The 18,828-nt window shown below is 40.1% G+C and overlaps 1 protein-coding gene across 4 annotated transcripts in view; it reads right to left on the bottom strand.

The window, feature by feature from the left end:
- RAB11FIP3 (RAB11 family interacting protein 3) overlaps positions 1 to 18,828 on the bottom strand; it is a 170,477-nt gene that overhangs the window by 108,332 nt on the left and 43,317 nt on the right. For all 4 annotated transcript variants that reach the window (XM_065412276.1, XM_065412277.1, XM_065412278.1 and 1 more), the window contains exon 2: positions 6,337 to 6,430. In XM_065412276.1, coding sequence (XP_065268348.1) covers positions 6,337 to 6,430 — 94 coding nt within the window. The remainder of the gene's footprint in view (positions 1 to 6,336; positions 6,431 to 18,828) is intronic.

The following is an 18,828-nucleotide window of genomic DNA, read 5'->3' as shown; positions in this document are numbered from 1 at the left end:
AGCCGTAGGTTAACAAACCCAGGGACTGCTAACTCATGTTCAACTAATCCTGGGCTTAAACTACAGTGCAGACATGCCCTTTAAAGGCCAGAAAGGACCATTATGATCATCAAGTCTGACCTGCGAAACACCAGAGGCCAGAGAATTTCATCCACTAATTCCTGTGTCAAGCCCACAACTTCAACTAGAGCATATAGTTTCTAATGACAGCAAATCCATTGCTTCCCTAGGTAGGCTGTTCCAATGGCTAGTTATCTCACTGTTAAAAATTTGCACATTATTTCTTGTCTGAATTTATCTAGCTTCAGACAGCTTGTGTTTATCCCAGGTTGTTTAGATCTTGTAAACATTGTCTCTTGTGATAGTTTTATCTCCCTACGTAGCCACATTAGTTACTGTTGCCACTTCATCTTTTTTCTCTGACTTTACTGGAATTACGTTCCAGTAGGTGCTTACTTGACTGTACCAGGAGTATTTTGCACTTTTCCCACTGTGGGTTTCCCAGGCCTTCCTGAGTTCATACAATTTTCTTGACACTTTTACACTAACTCTGTTCTTCCAAAGGCCAATGTGCGTTATTTCTTTCATAACTTATCAAAATTTCAAACTATACAATATAAGGAGTCTAGATTTTCTCCAACTCCAACCTTATTTAACCTACCTGACTCATTTCCAATTATCAGTTCAAAAAAAAATGGCCTTACCTTGTTCACTGTTTGCTTCCTTATGCAATGTCAATCTAGCAGCATCTCAAACTAAGCTGTATTTCAGTCTCTTAGTTTTACTGCTATAATTTTCCCAGCTAGTCACTAAAAGTCAACATGGCCATTAAATAATAATAATAAAAAAAAAACCGAACAACAATTATGTCTCCTTTCCATGTAATACATTCAAGGACTTCTCCTCGTCCCAACAGACCATAGCAACACGTGAGACTATTATTGGAAAATCCAAGCTGAAGTATCTAGGCAATGCTCATAGGTCTGTAAAATCACCCTGCAAGAGTGGTCAACATAAAAGTACTCGGTGATTCTTGAAAGTGTACTGCTGTTAATGGAGAATTACCAATGCACATTTTTGGCCCATATGGTGAAATGAACATTTCAAAAGGTAGCAGAGTATATAACATTGCCAACTGCAGCAACACCTTCTATAGAGGACCCATAAACAGGAACGACTTCTAACTAATGGAGTCAACTTCACAGTGTTTCAAGAATGTCTTTGCTCTTTTGGATTTGTCTCAAATTTAGACATTTTGGCTCTGTTCAGTATGAGGCATATCTTGTCAGGGAAAATATATCAGTTTTGGTCATAATCTTTATAAGTGTACTCTATACCATTATCTAAATCATTGATGTTTGATAAAAGCAAATTGCTCCAATCAGTAATCAACCCTCTGAAGGACTTTAAGGCTTGAAACCATTGAAAACAGATAATTGTTCAATCCTCAGACTCATTAAGAAACATCCCATGCCTGCTTTGAGTCTCTTCTTATGCTTCTATGATTAATAAAAACTTAAGGGAATTTGTTGTGTATTTCCTATAGTGAATAAGCAAAACTCTCTGTAGTTGCAAAACCTCAATCCAAACCATATTTTAAATTGTTTAATGTTGTCACAGTAAGAAAGGTCTTAACGTCTCGGGGCCTGCTACTTCTATCCAATTAAAAAAAACAACACCAGGGCACTGAATTATTGAAGAGAAACATTAGCCAGGGCTCAGTTAACGCACACTCTTCTCAGATAGCAATTTCTCAGATTAATAGCTCTTTGCTTTCTTCGCTACCTCTTCAGAATTCAAGAGCAGTTCTTCTTACAGAGCTGCATCACACCAAGCCTTCAAGCTATATAATCTGCAGTGAACTGTAAATATTTAGATTCGAAACTCCCAAGGAAAAACCAATGATGTCACTCAGTGCTGAATGGTTATAAAGCCAACAAGCAATCTAAGCTGTGACCATAAGTCACTCCCAACTTCAAGGGTTATTAATGTATTCATGGAACCAGACTTTTCCGAAAGGAGTTTCAGTAAAAAACCAGACTCCTTTCACACTTGTGGTTGTGTTGCTCTAAAACAGTGACACTCAGACTGAGGCTCTTTAAAATGAGTCTCCTGCAGCTCTTTGCAGCACATGATACTAAAGCACTGTGTGATTTAATTAACCAATCTAAGTTATTAGCCAATCAGGATGCTTGTACTATGTTATTAAGTTAATAGCTTAGTGCAAGTTATTTGCTGTAAGAACTGTATTGTATTTTAAACACACACAATTACTATAGTAAATGAAACAATGAATTCACACCACTGTGGCTCTAAAATATGCTTAATCTTCCCTGCTGTCAGTGTAGCTCACTGACCACACATGAAAGTAAGCAGCAGGTGAGCAGCAATAGAATTTACTCTCTACGCCAGAGTAAGTAATGATGTTGGAACAATTATGGAGGAAAATACATATACAAAATACTTTTACATAATTGATGCAGATTATATCAATACCCCTTCTCAACATTTTAAATATTAAAAACAGAAAATGTACTCTAAAAGGGCTGAAAACAATCAGTTCATGTTCTGTTCATAATATCCAGTTGCCCCAATGAGAACTGCAAATATACTGTTTTCATACAGGTAACAGCTAAATAGCATTCCTTTATACATTCTTTTCTGAAGACATCCTCATGTCTGAAGAGTCATTTTGTGGAAGATTCATTGAGATTATTTATATAACGCTATAGGCATGCATGGCATTTTACTGACAAACATGACATGATCTTGCCCTTAGGAGTTTACAATACAAGTTGGCTAGAATATCAAAAAAGATATTATATGACAAAGATTACAAACAGTAAAAGATCAGAAGAATCTTATTACATCTGCTTCTTGTTAGATGTTATTTACACATGCTATGTGCACTGGTGGTTAGAGTAAAAATTAGTGCATTTGCATTAGCAATTTAGAAGGTTCTACATCCTAATCCAGAATTAGCCATGCACTGCAAGCACTCCATTAAAATCACTTGACTATGTGCCTTTATTGACCAACCCCATGAGAAAATTGCAAGATTCAATATATACTAAATCCAAAGTGAGTTTTCCTAACTAGACTTACACTAATTTCAGCAAACATTTATGAAAACCCACTTCTGATTGGGGCTGTCAATTAATCGCAGTTAACTCACGCGATTAACTCAAAAATATTAATCGTGATTAAAAAAATTAATCACAATTAATCGCAGTTTTAAAATCGCACTGTTAAACAATAGAATACTAGTTGAAATTTATTTTTGGATATTTTTCTACATTTTCAAATATATTGATTTCTGTTACAACACAGAATACAAAGTGTACAGTACTCACTTTATATTATTTTTGATTAAATATTTATACTGTAAAAATGATAAACTAAAGAAACTGTATTTTTCAATTCACCTCATACAAGTACTGTAGTGAGGTCTCTATCATGAAAGTACAACTTACAAATGTAGATTTTTTGTTTTGTTACAAAACAAAACAATGCAAAAAACTTTAGAGCAGGAGTCTCAAACTCAATTTACAATGCATTCAGTAAGGGGCCCACACTTTCCTTGACTTTCTTTGTTGCTAACATACCTGAAGAAACCCTTCTTGTTACTCTTAACATCTCTTGCTAGCTGCAACTCCAAGTGTTATTTGGCTTTCCTGATTTCACTCCTGCATGCCGGAGCAATATTTTTATACTCCTCCCTGGTCATTTGTCCAAGCTTCCACTTCTCGAAAGCTTCTTTTTTGTGTTTAAGATCAGCAAGGATTTCACTGTTAAGCCAAGCTGGTCGCCTGCCATATTTACTATTCTTTCTACACATCGGGATGGTTTATTCCTGCAACCTCAATAAGGATTCTTTAAAAATACAGCCAGCTCTCCTGGAGTCCTTTCCCCCTCATGTTATTCTCCCAGGGGATCCCGCCCATCAGTTCCCTGAGGGAGTCAAAGTCTGCTTTTCTGAAGTCCAGGGTCCATATTCTGCTGCTCTCCTTTCTTCCTTGTGTCAGGATCCTGAACTCGACCATCTCATGGTCACTGCCTCCCAGGTTCCCATCCACTTTTGCTTCCCCTACTAATTCTTCCCTGTTTGTGAGCAGCAGGTCAAGAAGAGCTCTGCCCCTAGTTGGTTCCTCCAGCACTTCCACCAGGAAATTGTCCCCTACACTTTCCAAAAACTTCCCAGATTGTCTGTGCACCGCTGTATTGCTCTCCCAGCAGATATCAGGGTGATTGAAGTCTCCCATGAGAACCAGGGCCTGTGATCTAGTAACTTCTGTTAGTTGCCGGAAGAAAGCCTCGTTCACCTCATCGCCCTGGTCTGGTAGTCTATAGCAGACTCCCACCAGGATATCACCCTTGTTGCTCACACTTCTAAACTTAATCCAGAGACTCTCAGGTTTTTCTGCAGTTTCATACTGGAGCTCTGAGCAGTCATATTGCTCTCTTACATACAATGCAACTCCCCCAACTTTTCTGCCCTGCCTGTCCTTCCTGAACAGTTTATTTCCATCCATGACAGTACTCCAGTCATGTGAGTTATCCCACGAAGTCTCTGTTATTCCAATCACATCATAATTCCTCAGATAGTTGTGTTTGGCATTTTGACTTGTTTATATTCATTGTGGAAAAAAGTGACACTGCCTCCATGGCTGACTCTGCCCAGCAACTAGTGATGGTATCTCTGTCTCTCTCCCCCAGCCAATGGGGGCTACGGAGGGGTGGTGCATGTAGCAGATATTGCCGGCAGTGTGGCTGCATGCGTCTCTCCTCCACGGGCTGCAGTGGGGAGGTTCTCGGGCCACAGATGGCCCGCAGGCCGGGACATTGAGACCCCTGCTTTAGAGCCTACAAGTCCACTCAGTCCTACTGCTTGTTCAGCCAATCGCTAAGACAAACAAGTTTGTTTACATTTACGAGAGATAATGCTGCTCACTTCTTATTTACAACGTCACCAGAAAGTGAGAACAGGCGTTTGCATGGGACTTTTGTAGCCAGTATTGCAAGGTATCTACGTGCGAGATACACTAAACATTTGTATGCCCGTTCATGCTTCGGCCATCATTCCAGAGGACATGCTGATGACGCTCGTTAAAAAAATAATGCATTAATTAAATTTGTGACTGAACTCCTTGAGGGAGAATTGTATGTCTCTGGCTCTATTTTACCTGCATTCTGCCATATATTTCATGTTATAGCAGTCTCGGATGAGGACTCAGCACATGTTCATTTTAAGAATACTTTCACTGCAGATGTGAGATTTCTCAAGATAGTTACAGCACTCGACCCAAGTGCCTTCCAAAATCTGAGAAGGACAAGGTGTGGTGCATGCTTTCAGAAGTCATAAAAGAGCAACACTCTGATGCGGAAACTACAGAATCTGAACCACCTTCTGTTGGTGGAATTAGACTCACATGATGAAAATGAACATGCGTCAGTCCACACTACTTTGGATTGTTATCAAGCAGAACCTGTCATCAGCATGGACGCATGTCCTCTAGAATGGTGGTTGAAGCATGAAGGGCATATGAATCTTTAGCACATCTGGCATGTAAATATCTTGCGACGGCAGCTACAACAGTGCCATGCAAATGCCTGTTCTCACTTTCAGGTGACATTGTAAACAAGAAACAGGCAGCATTATCTCCTGCAAATGTAAACAAACTTGTTTGTCTCCGCGATTGGCTGAACAAGAAAGAGGACTGAGTGGACTTGTAGGCTCTGAAGTTTTACATTGTTTTATTTTTGAATGCAGTTATTTTTTGTACATAATTCTACATTTGTAAGTTCAACTTTCAGGATAAAAAGATTGCACTACACTACTTGTATTAGGTGAATTGAAAAATACTATTTCTTTTGTTTTTTTACAGTGCAAATATTTATAATAAAAAATAAATATAAAGTGGGCACTGTAAACTTTGTATTCTGTGTTATAACTGAAATCAATATTTGAAAAAGTGGAAAACATCCAAAAATATTTAAGAAAATGATATTCTATTTGCATTTAACAGTGCGATTAATCGTGATTAATTTTTTTAATCACTTGACAGCCCTACTGATTAGTTGTGAAATGCAATGTAGTAGCACAGAGTTTTTTTTAAGTGCGTCTAAAACCAGTCTGCCTTGTTCTTCACACAATGCAGAAAATAATGGATCTCGTGTCACAACATTAATACTTTAAATAAGGTTTATAAGCTTTCTAAAGGGATCAGGAAACCCAGGAACTGTTTTTACCAAGCAATTGGTCTACAGGGTTAACTCCTTGAATTTCTAAATTTGATCTCTTTCCTTTGTTCATATTGTAATAGCAAATAAACTAACCTCCATTTCTGATAGCACTGATTCCCCTATAGAAGTCTTCAAAGCTGATTACTCCAAGTCCACTGGGGTCTAGATATTTTGTTAGGTCCTTCACCTGCAATTACAAAACCAGCATTATAAATTTCACGGCAAAGCATTTCAAACACAGTATACAATCCAACAAAACACCATCTGATTACAAAGACAGCAGATTCAGCCTAATGATAGAAAATGGCAAGGAGTGCTCCTTAATTGAGACAGTATTAACAAAAAATCCATTTAATGGGGGACGCAAGCAGACAATGCCAAGGGGTTAACTGGTATTTAATGAAGCATTAAATGGGAGTGAAATTCTAAGTGCCAGTCTTAATACTGAAGCTGACTGACTAGGAGATACAAAGAGGAAATATAGTGACTAGGAGTCAGTACAATATTTTTGTTTCAACTTAAATTTTTTCAGTCAGCACTTTAAAAAAAGAAAGCTTTTCTTAATTGGGACAGGTGCTTAATTCGGACAATGGGATGTCCACCAGGGGGTCCCAATTAAGAGGATTCAACAATAATGAACTAATCTGTGCTATGTATTTAGACATAATTGGAAAACCTTTCATGATTAGGCAATGTTTAAAGGGGGCAGGGAGTAGAAAAAAAAATCACATCATCAGCTTGCAAGGATTAGGAGGCTACTAGTGAATAGGAGACAAGGAGTAATAAGACATTTCTGGCAAACTGGCAATGATTATTTTGGCATTTCAAATAGAATAGTTACAATTAGAGGACAAAACTAAAGTCATTCCTCAGCAGTCCAAACAAAGACTTCAAAAAAGGTGCATCTAATTCCCTCAATGGCTGCTACTGAGCCTTTGTTTCAGACAAACAATTATAGAATAGTTCATTCTTAGGATGTTGAAACAATTAACCACTTTTTCCTAGGCTGCTATTTTAGAAAGTTACCCTTTCAAGTGACATTGAGGCATCTTTATATATCTTAAAGCCATATACTCTAGTTCTAAAACAAAAAAGAAAGCCCAGACACTGAATAAAGGCACAAATGGAATTATAGAATTTGTTTCATACTGCTGTACTAAAAAGACGGTCACAGAACTTTCCCAATTCACATTCTCCTTTCCCTCTCCAACTTTACCATTTATAGGAAGCTTGGAGGTAGTTTCCTTATTGACTCTTCCCCCCGGCCAAATCCGTTATGAACACAAACTAATTTCTGATTCCAGTTGCTCGGAGTTGCATGTTGCTGGAGCTTGGATTATTTCTCTATTTTTGCTTGTACTTGGCAAAAAAGGTGATGAGACACAGCATTTATTTTGAGAAAAACCTTGCACCTAAAAAGAATCTGAGAACAAGCAAGAACAGGAAAAGCAGGAGTTTGGTGTTTACCAAGCTTTGCAGTGTCCCTTTGAGTTGTCAATGTGTCATGAATGTCTCATCATTGTACACCGGTCTGTAGTTATATATCAAAAAGCCACCCACACATGCACTTTAGTGACATTTAATTGAACTTTCCATGGTTCCCTGACATTCTCATGCATGATTTCTAACATTTCCAAGAGGGAAAAAATACATCATTGCTTCAGAAAGACTCCACCTACCAAAAACAATTGCTAACATACTATTAATGCACAGGAAGTGACAAGCAATAAACCACAAACATTTTAAGGTGTAGGTCTCCTCCGAGTAATAACTTGTGAAACTAAAAACAGTGTGATGTATAGGTTTGGTTACTCTTATGAATTTTCTGTGTTGGAACACTTTTGCTTTTAAAAGAACTAAGAGCATGCTAGCCAGCAAATTGCTCAGAGAACATAATTACAGGAAGATTTACCTTACCCTTAAAAAAAAAAAAGAAAGAAAGAAAAATGTACAATATTGAAAGAAACAAAAAAAGTTAAGATATTGCATTTTGTCACAACTTGTGCAGATTTAAGGATCAAATCCCCATATGCGAGACTGAAAAATGTACACTAATTTAAGAATAAATTAATGCCCATTTTTTTCATTTCAAGCTTATCTTGTTTAGAGAAAACGAAACAAACTGGCAAATAATGGAGTTTTCATTGCAGCAACTCACTTTACAGTCTAAAATCCTGTTTCCAACATAACTCCGGACAGTCCTTTAGGGCTGAAGCATCCCTCTCCAAAAATTCATCTTGGGTCTAAGATGACCCAGGGCCAGATCCTCAGCTAGTGTATATTGGCAGAGATCCACTGAAATCAATGGAACGAATGCTGATTTACATAAACTGAAGCGTTTCACCAAGCATGGAAATGAAGTAAAAACCAATTCTGTCATCTTGCGGGGTTGGGGTATTGTTTTATTTTAAGTAAGTGGAGGTGGAAAGCTAAAACCAAACCAAACCACACCACACCACACCACTTTTCCTGTTTTTCAAAAAAAAGTATTTGTTATTTGTTGGTACACAGGTAAACCGCTGAACTCACATTTCAGACTTCGATTTTAATCGGAGTCAAATTTCCTGTCAGACTGAAAAAGGTATTTTAAAATAAAATATGCACATGAGAATGTGTATCAGTGCACATAATCTCAAGTAAGTAACTGTTCCACCGTGAGCTATAAGGAACTGCAACTATGGCTGGCTTGGCATAGCACAACAGGGCTGCAATCTAGATTGAGGCCTGTGGGCACTATGCAATATAAAATTATAATTAACATTCAACACAAAGTCTTCACAAGGGTTTAACTGCATGGTTACTGGCAACACTACCAAGTCGATTAACCCACCAGTGCCCAACCCCAAAGTGGCACACCCAGCAGATAATCCCCCTCTGCACACAGGCACAGACAGACCTGCTCCTTGGAAATGCACACCACCAATCCACTGCCATATCACACCAATACTCACAGGGCCAAATTTCCCAGTCTACACGGTTCACCTTGTGCTGCTCATGCTGCACAAAGTGAACCTAAGACAGCCAGAATGGCAGCTACAAAGATTTCCCCTTTGTTTTAGGGGAAATCTCCACAGGCATGAAGTCGGTAGAGGCAGCTCCATCATCTCGTAGGTGCGAAAAATAAGCCTCCCCAACACCCAGTTCTCCACTGGCATCAGATTGCTGAGGATCCTTCCATGTTAAGTTAACACTGCGGGGGGGGGGAGGGGGGAGGGAGGAGGAGAGAGGAGACACAAGATGACTTTAAATTGAGCTAGAGCCAGGCAACTGAAAATCAGGGAGCTGGAGCTGGCTCCCTGATGCCACCCACACTCTCAGTCAAGACTCAAACATTAGAACAGGGGCATCCCTACAGCTTAGAGAACAGAAGCCGAAGTTTATGTACACATACTCCACGTTGGCAATGAAGGATTGCAAACACACCATTCAGCCCTTGTGGAAACAGACCGTCATCATGGCATATTTTGTTACTGTCAAGAGACCCCAAATCCTACGCATCCACACACAAGCTACATTTAGATCCTAAACACACAGATTCTCTGCATGCCCTTGCTGAATCTCTACTATGCACACATTCAGGTCTCCTCTCAGACACCTAACGAGAGCGAGAGAGAGAGAAAGACACCATGCACAAGTGCATACTTGCACAGGCCATTGGTTTCCTCTCTCTTGTTCTAAGTTAGTACACATTACTACTACACGTTACACACATATTTAAGAAGTTGCACAAAAGAAATACTATGCAATATATTTCAATTTCTATTTCTCAAAAAGGCAGATTGATGGTGAGTCAACCTGTAGAACTCCTTGCCAGAGGATGTTGTGAAGGCCAAGACTAACAGGGTTCAAAAAAAAACTAGATAAGTTCATGGAGGATAGGTACATCAATAGTTATTAGCAAGGATGGGCAGGGATGGTGTCCCTAGCCTCTGTTTGCCAGAAGCTGGGAATGGGCAACAGGGGATGGATCACTTGATGATTACCTGTTCTATTCATTCCCTCTGGGGCACCTGGCATTGGCCACTGTAGGAAGACAGGATACTGGGCTAGATGGACCTTTGGTCTGACCCAGTATGGCCATTCTTATGTGAGCAGTCAATCTTAACTGCATTTCCTGATGTGTGTGAGCTTAACTATGAATCCATAGCATTGCAGTAGTGTGTATTTTTGCATCAAATAGAGAAATAATAAGCGAGAGTTACAGTTTATAAGTAGATATGGGGGGGAGGAAATCACATCTTGGACATAAAAATCTAAACAAGATCTTATAAAGCTACTTATGTAAGTATCAGCCATCCATATTAACACAAACAGAAAGAAAAAAAAATAAAGCTTCTCATACTGAATTGATGTTTTGTTTGCTGAAAAGAGCAGGATTTATTTTTTAAAAAAAAATCAATCTTCGATTTCAGCAAGGCCTTTTGACCATCTTTAACTATGTATAAACATTATGGATCATCACACAGAATCGTAGGACCGCAAGGGATCTCGAGAGGTCTTCTAGTGAATGTCTGTTAAAAGCATCCTCCTTTTAAAATGCACAATGCTTGAGGTTTAATTACTTGTCAACCAATAACCTGCTTCAGTAATGATTTCTGGAACTACATTACCTTCACCCAAGTCCCAAATTTCAACAGAGAACAGGAGGTACGTTACATGAAGTTCAGAGTTGGGTGTGATTTCAGAATGGCCTGCTATCATTGCTGTTAAACAGCGTTTGGTGGGGGGGGGGGGGGGGGGGGGAAGAGGAGAGAAAGACTTTTTTTTTTAAACTCTTCAAAGCTATTCTTTTCTCTTACTCTAACAGCTGGTCACATCTGAAGTGTTTTGGATGACATATTAAAGGATGCTAAAAAGAGTATTGTATTTTTTCCTTGTTATTAATGCAAAATTGCTACTTGATTATGCCTCAAACTTGTAAAGAAATGAGGACAAGGAAATATATCCTTATTTTACTCTTTACACATACAAACTGAATTATTGAGAAACCCTGTCTTGGGGGCGGGGGAAATCGATGCTGAGATTTGAATAATACACTTGAACATTCAAAGCAGGCCAACTAACAAGCTTAATCTTCCAGGTACACAAATTGCATCCATGCTGCAGTATACAAATACTATCTTGGATCAGTGAAAAGGGTTTAGTATTGGAATTATTCCTCCCTCTCATGTGGAAAAAATCATTCTCTGGTCTCTTCAGTTATACAAAAGATATACAAGTATCAAGGTACTACAGGGAGGTATCGGAGATAAAGTTAGGAGGCGGGAATTTTGGTGCTCCTACCAGTAATCTCAGGAAGAAATATTTACATCTATTGTTTATTTAGGGCAGGGGAGGAAATCAAGAAAGAAAAGGGGATGCATTTTGGTGGGATGTTTTAGACACCTACACAGACAACATGTTAAGTTTTATGCTATTCTGAATGCAAAATATATGCAGTGGAGGCAGGCCAATCACATGTCTTAGGCTCAAACAGACCACTGAGCCTACAGGAAGCAGGCAGATACAAGGGAAGAACCAACAAAACAAACAGCTATCAAGCTAAGGTCACACCCATGTAGTCCTTTATCAGTAGGGAGAACAGTTTGAGTTAGAGAAAATTCTATACTTGTTTTCACACGGGGAAAGATACGCTTAGACTGAATCCAGCAGGTGATGGGAACCAACCCACAAAACCACAGCATATAGCTGGACACAATAAAGAGGGAAAGACAAGTGTTGGCTGGAGACATGGACTGGACACTCCTGGAATGGACCACAAAGTGGCAGGAGGGAGGGGGGGGGGGAGAAAAAGAGAAGAGATAAATGTGTCCAAAACTGACAATGACAATTCAATTGTGTGTCAACTTTCGAGGTTTTGAGATAAGATTCAGCAGACCAAGGAAACAGACAGGTACAGAACACACGTGTGGATGGCAACTCAGCCCAACCAGTAAAGGGGGGGGAGGGGGGAGAGAAATCAAGCTTACCCACAAATTCTCCTCCAACTGTCCAAAAATGACAGATGATCCTCGCTGGATATTCAATACCAGAAAAATCTAAAGAACATTCTGCAAGGGAGAGGCAGACAACAGGACTGTGTGCTGCCTTCCCAGAGCCAAGACGCGAGAGGTCACTCTAAAACTTGTTGGGGTCCACTAGGCATAGCTACCAGGTAACTCGGGAGAGCGGAAGACCAAAAGTGTCGATGAAACTCTCTTGCTCTGGGCCTATCTGAACCCCCAAACTCCATCTTGTGAACTCTCACCTACTTCTGTGTTTACTGCTTTACATGCTCTGTAGCAGGCTGAAGCAGAAATGTATTGGTCAGCGTTTCTAGCAGATGGCTGCAGTTTCACTCACACTAGCAGAAATAATAGAGATAAGGAGGAGGGAACAGAGGGGTAGTTAGTTTGCAGATGTCTAATTCAAGGTCGCAGAGACTGGGAAAGTTTTCTCACAAGCTTATGTAGAGCTTATTGTAACAGTTGTCTGGAAGGGGGGGGTGGGGGAATAGCCAGACAAAGGCTTACACAGAAACAGTTTGGGGTATAAAAGGTAAAAGTTGTTTGTATTTGTTGCACTGGATTTGAGACATGCTGGTCTCCTAGTGCCATTTCAGAGCTCTGAAATAAACTTGGCTTGCTTTCTCCCCTCGGTGTCTTTATTGGTGCTAAGCACACCGGGCCACGGACCTTTGATGTCCCCTCGAGCCCCTTGAGCGGCCAACAAACTGGATAGGCTTCTGAAGTCAAGGGCAAGGATCGATTGGTGATGGTTTATATCGCACTAATGACACGGCGTAGCAGGATAGCTCCCAGATAACAGATGATTCTGAGAACTTAGAAGCGTGCTGAAGAAGAATGTCCAAGCAATCTTCTCCAAGATCCTTCCTGTCCCATGAGCAAAAGATGACAAAGCAGAAGATTCTAGAAGTGAACTGCTGGGTGGAGAGGTTTGGTTTTGTGGAATATTGATCCACCTTTTATGGGGAGAAGGGACTGTATGGTTTAGATGTCCTCCACCTCACTAGAAGAGGGACCAATCTCCGGGACAGGCTAGCTAGAGTAGTCAGGAGGGGATTAAACTAACAGCAAAAGGGGAGGGTAAAAAGAAGGAAGATATGAGCACTCAGCACAAAATTAAAATGTTGAGAAGGAAAATCAAAGAACCAAAAAGACATGGAGAAGGAATTCTTTAATTGCCTATACATGACTGCTATGAGCCTGGGTAACAAACAGGACAAACTGGAATTGCTCATTTGTGAGCTAGTTGGTATTACTGAAACCTGGTAGGATGATTCGTATGACTGGAATGTTAAAACCAATTATTAGAACCTATTTAGAAAGGATCAAGTGGGCAAAAGGGAAGACGGGATGGCACTATGTCTAAAACAGAATTCCCTGTTTCCCTGTCATTGATAACTCAGAAGAAAGTGATCTTGAATGCTAACGGATCAACAGAGAAAGCTCATGATGGGGTACTAGTTGGTATTTGCTACACCACCAAATCACACTAGGGAACAGGACCACTGCTTCCTTACACACGGATTTACAACATGTTAGGGGAAAAAGCTGCGTGATCTCGGGGGACTTCAATTTGAGTGACATATGCTGGAGGTCTCATGCTGCCAGTACTAATACATCATTTCTAAACACGATAAATGACCATTTTTTAACAGGGGAATTCTATATTAGACCGTGTCCTAAGAGATCAAGAGGAACTGATCACAGAACTAAGAATTAATGGTAGCCTTGGTACAAGTGATCTTGACTGGATCACATTTATAATGTGCAAATAGAATGAAATCCAGACCAGTAATATATATACTTGGTGCTTTAACAGAGCCAATTCTTCAAAGCTCAAAACAATTATGAGCCAAATCAGCTGGGAGGAAGAATTTAATCAGAAAAGTGAGAATGATAATTTGGAATCATTTAAGAATACCTTAGTAGATGCCGCAAAAGCCACAATCCCACAAACGAGGAAAAGGGCCTGTGACAAAGTCAGGCTGGACAGCTGTAAGAGGGTGGGGGAAGGCAGGTATATTAGCCTTAGAATGATAAAGGCCCTTTTCCCTATAAGTTGAAAAGGGGTTACACCTTAAATCAACTATGGACACCCGAGTCCAATTAGGGGCTGCCTGAGACCTTTAAAAACCCCTCCTCTCTCACCAGAGGAGGGAGAGAGACAAGCTGCTGCAGGGCTAGTGGCATCAGGGAGAAAGGTCCTCCAGCATGGGAGGCTGCTCTCCTCCCTACAGGGAAAGCTACCTAACTGACTGCCTGTTTAGGGGAAGGACTGGCACACGCTGGGGCCAATAACAAGGCCACACACACCCCAGAGAGTGGATAGGAAAAGGTATTCCCCTTGTTTTGTGTCGCAAATTTGTTTCTTTTGTTTGGCAGAGGAGCACCCCTTCGGCCTGCTCCGAGGCCTTCCTGTAAAATATTGAGAAATAAACCCCAAGTGAGAAAACAAACACCGGCCAGAATGGGGCTGATTTACTCCAGGCCCCGCCACCACCAAAGGGAGAAGCACGGAGTCTGGCAAGATGTCATAACTATAAAGGGAAGGGTAACAGCCCTCCTGGGTACAATACTATAAAATCCCTCCTGGCCAGAGACTCCAAAAATCCTTTTACCTGTAAAGGGTTAAGAAGCTCAGGTAACCTGGCTGACACCTGACCCAAAGGACCAATAAGGGGACATGATACTTTCAAATCTTGGGGGGGAGGCTTTTGTTTGTGCTCTTTGTTTTGGGGGTTGTTCGCTCTTGGGACTGAGAGGGACCAGACATCAATCCAGGCTCTCCAAATCTTTCTGAACAAGTCTCTCATATTTCAAACTTGTAAGTAAACAGCCAGGCAAGGCGTGTTAGTTTTTAATCTTTGTTTTCTCAACTTGTAAATGTACCTTTTTGCTAGAGTGTTTATCTCTGTTTGCTGTAACTTTGAACCTAAGGCTAGAGGGGATTCCTCTGGGCTCTTTAAGTTTGATTACCCTGTAAAGTTATTTTCCATCCTGATTTTACAGAGATGATTTTTATCTTTTTCTTTAATTAAAAGCCTTCTTTTTAAGAACCTGATTGATTTTTCCTTGTTTTTAGATCCAAGGGGGTTGGATCTTGATCCACCAGGAGTTGGTGGGAGAAAGGAGGGGGATGGTTAATTTCTCCTTGTTTTAAGATCCAAGGGGTTTGGATCTGTATTCACCAGGGAATTGGTGAAGAGTCTCTCAAGGCTACCCAGGGAAGGGAATTAGCACTTTGGGAATGGTGGCAGCGGACCAGATCTAAGCTGGTAGTTAAGCTTAGAAGTTTTCATGCAGGCCCCCACATTTGTACCCTAAAGTTCAGAGTGGGGAAGCAGCCTTGACACAAGGTGAAGGAGGTACCTTGCTACAGGCCATATTAGTTAGAAAGCCAACTTGGTTTAGAGGGAAAGTAAAGGCAGCTATACAAATACAAATTTATTTAAAAAAAATAAAAAGGAAAAAGGGGGAAGTTGATCATAATGAATACAAATCTGAAGAAAGGAACTGTAGTAAATTGATAAGGGAAGCAAAGGGACAAGGCAAAAATCTATGGTCAGCGGAGTTAAGGACAATAAGAAGAGGTGGGTATTTTTTGTTTTGTTTTTTATTTTTTAAGTATATTAGAAACAAAGAGAATCCTGACAATGATATTGGTCCACTACTAGATGAAGTCATAGAATTATCAAAAATAATGCATAAAAGGCAAAAGTGCTCATTATTTATGTTCTGTATTTGCAGAAAAATCAGATGAAGTCACCTCATCGTTTTGCAGACAACTTGCATTCATAAGTTTTAAAAGAGCTGGCTGAGGAGCTCACCAGACCATTAATGCTAATAAGTCTTAGAGCACTGGGAAAGTTCCTGAAGACTGGAAGAAAGCTTATGTTACGCAAATTTTTAAAGAGGGTAAACTGGATGACCCGGGTAATTATAGGCCTTTCAGCCTGACATCGAACCTGAGCAAGATAATGGAGCAGCTGAAGAATTAAAGGCGGGTAATGTAATTAATGCATATCAACATGGGCTTATGGAAAACCATTCCTGTAAAACTAACTCTTTTTTTCTGAGATTATGAGTTTGTTTGATAAAGGTAATGTTGCTGATGTAATATTTGACTTGGTGCTGCAAAACATTTTGTTTAGAAAACTAGAATGATATAAAATTAATATGTCACACATTACATGGATTAAAATATGGCTAACTGATGGGGAATCATCATAGAATAGGTGCGTTTCCAGTGAGGTCCTGCAGGCATCAGTTATTGGCCCTATGCTATTTAACATTTTTATCAACGACCTGGAAGAAAACATAAAATCATCGTTGATATAATTTGCAGATGACACAAAAATTGGGGGAAATAAAAAATGAAAACACAGGTCACTGACTTAGAGCTATCTGTATTGCTTAGTAAACTGGGCAGAAGCAAACTGTGTGTTTTAATATGACTAAATGTAAATGTATAAGTCTAGGGCAAAGAATGTAGGCCATACTACAGGATGGGGGACTCTATCCTCGGAAACAGTGACTCTGAAATAAGTTGGGGATCATGGTGGATTATTAGCTGAACATGAACTCTGAGTGAGACACTGTGGCCAAAAAAGCTAATACAACCCTTGGATGCATAAACAGGAGGAATGTTGAGTAGCAGTAGAGAGGTTATTTTACCTCTATATCTGGCACTGGTATGGCCACTGCTAGAATCCGGTGTCCAGTTCTGGTGCCCACAATTCAAGAAGGAGGTTGATTAATTGGAGAAGGTTCAGAGAGGAGCCATGAGAACGATTAAACGATTAGAAAATATGCCTCAATCTATTTATCTTAACAAAGAGAAGGTTAAGAGATGACTTGATTACAGTCTATAAGTACCTATATGGGGAACAAATATTTAATAATGAGATCTCCAATCTTGCACAGAAAGGTATTGTGACAGTACCTCCCATAAGGCTTTATAGGAATATGACATAACCGGAATATGTTTTGTGCTGCCTGTGCCATGTAACATATCTCTGTAAAGGTTATGGTCTACTATATCTATTCATCCTATTTGTCCACATATATCATTTTGTACTTGAGGTTAAGAATATTGGCTGTATACTTGCTTGATTTCTAAGTAAGCTTTGTGAGGCATTTGGTCAGCTTCTTTAGGAAGGAATTCGCAAGGTTAAGTACCCGATCAGGAAGCACTTGGGGAACAATGCATCTTGGAATGCTCCAATCCACATAAGAAGTTTTCCTGGAGACATACAAGATACCATGTGAACAATGGCTTCTGCCTGTAAAGACTGAGTCATGCATGGACATGTGACTTGCCCAGGTGACTCCAGAAATCCATCTTGGAGCTGGACTTTCATAGGAGTGAGGAGGGGGGTCTCCACCCACAAAAGAAAGTCTATTTAAACCCGTGGTAGACCCCTCCATTTTGTCTTCAGCTGGCTAAAGAGGGAGCCTCTTCACCCCCCAGGATACTTGGAAGAAACTGGAACAAAAGGGCTGTGAGTGATTGCTGGACCCAAGCTAAAAGGAGATTAGTCTGTAAAAGGGAACATTCTGGAACTGGTGAGGATCCTAGCTATATTCAGTTTGATTAGACAGATTCGCGCATTTTATTTTATTTTGCTTGGTGACTTACTTTGTTCTGTCTGTTACTACTTGGAACCATTTAAATCCTACTTTCTGTATTTAATAAAATCATTTTTTACTTATTAATTAACTCACAGTATGTATTAATACCTGGGGGAGCAAACAACTGTGCATATCTCTCTATCAGTGTTATAGAGGGCGAACAATTTATGAGTTTACCCGTAAAACAGATTTATTTGGGTTTAGACCCCATTGGGAGTTGGGCATCTGAGTGTTAAAGACAAGCACACTTCTGTGAGCGGTTTTCAGGTAAACCTGCAGCTTTGGGGCAAGTAATTCAGACCCTGGGTCTTTGTTGGAGCAGACGGGAGTGTCTGGCTCAGCAAGCCGGGGTGCTGAAGTCCTGAGCTGGCAGGGAAAGCAGGGGTAGAAGTAGTCTTGGCACATCAGGTGGCAGCTCCCAGGGGGTTTCTGTGACCCAACCCGTCACAGGTATAACACAATCCAATGTCTGGAAGTTGGTGCTAGACAAATTCAGATTGGAAATAAGGCATAATTTTTTAACAATAAGGGTAATTAACCCTTGGAACAATTTACCAAGGGTCATGGTAGATTCTCCATCATTGACAATTTTTAAATCAGGACTGTATGTTTTCCTAAAAATATATGCTCTAGGAATTATTTTGGGGGAGTACTGTGGCCTGTGTTATACAGGAAGTCAGATAATGATCACAATGGTCCCTTCTGGCCTCAGAATTTCTGGAACGTGTTTCCATTCGGTTTTGAAACAACAACAAAACTTTAATATTTTCACAAAAAACAGAGTTTATCAAAATGTCCACAAGTGGACAAATCCTGAGATTTGAGGTCATTCTGGATCAGCCAGAGCACGACTTTGAACCTAGATCTCCCATGTCCCAGGAGAGTGCACTCATCACTAAGCTAGAGAGAGTCAGTCACATGTATACACTAGTTAGAGAATTTCATTTGG

The sequence above is a fragment of the Emys orbicularis genome, chromosome 10, assembly GCF_028017835.1.
Source record: "Emys orbicularis isolate rEmyOrb1 chromosome 10, rEmyOrb1.hap1, whole genome shotgun sequence".
Lineage (NCBI taxonomy): Eukaryota > Metazoa > Chordata > Testudines > Emydidae > Emys > Emys orbicularis.
The sequence above is the reverse complement of the archived record's forward strand: the minus strand, read 5'-3'. Positions and strand labels throughout refer to the sequence as shown.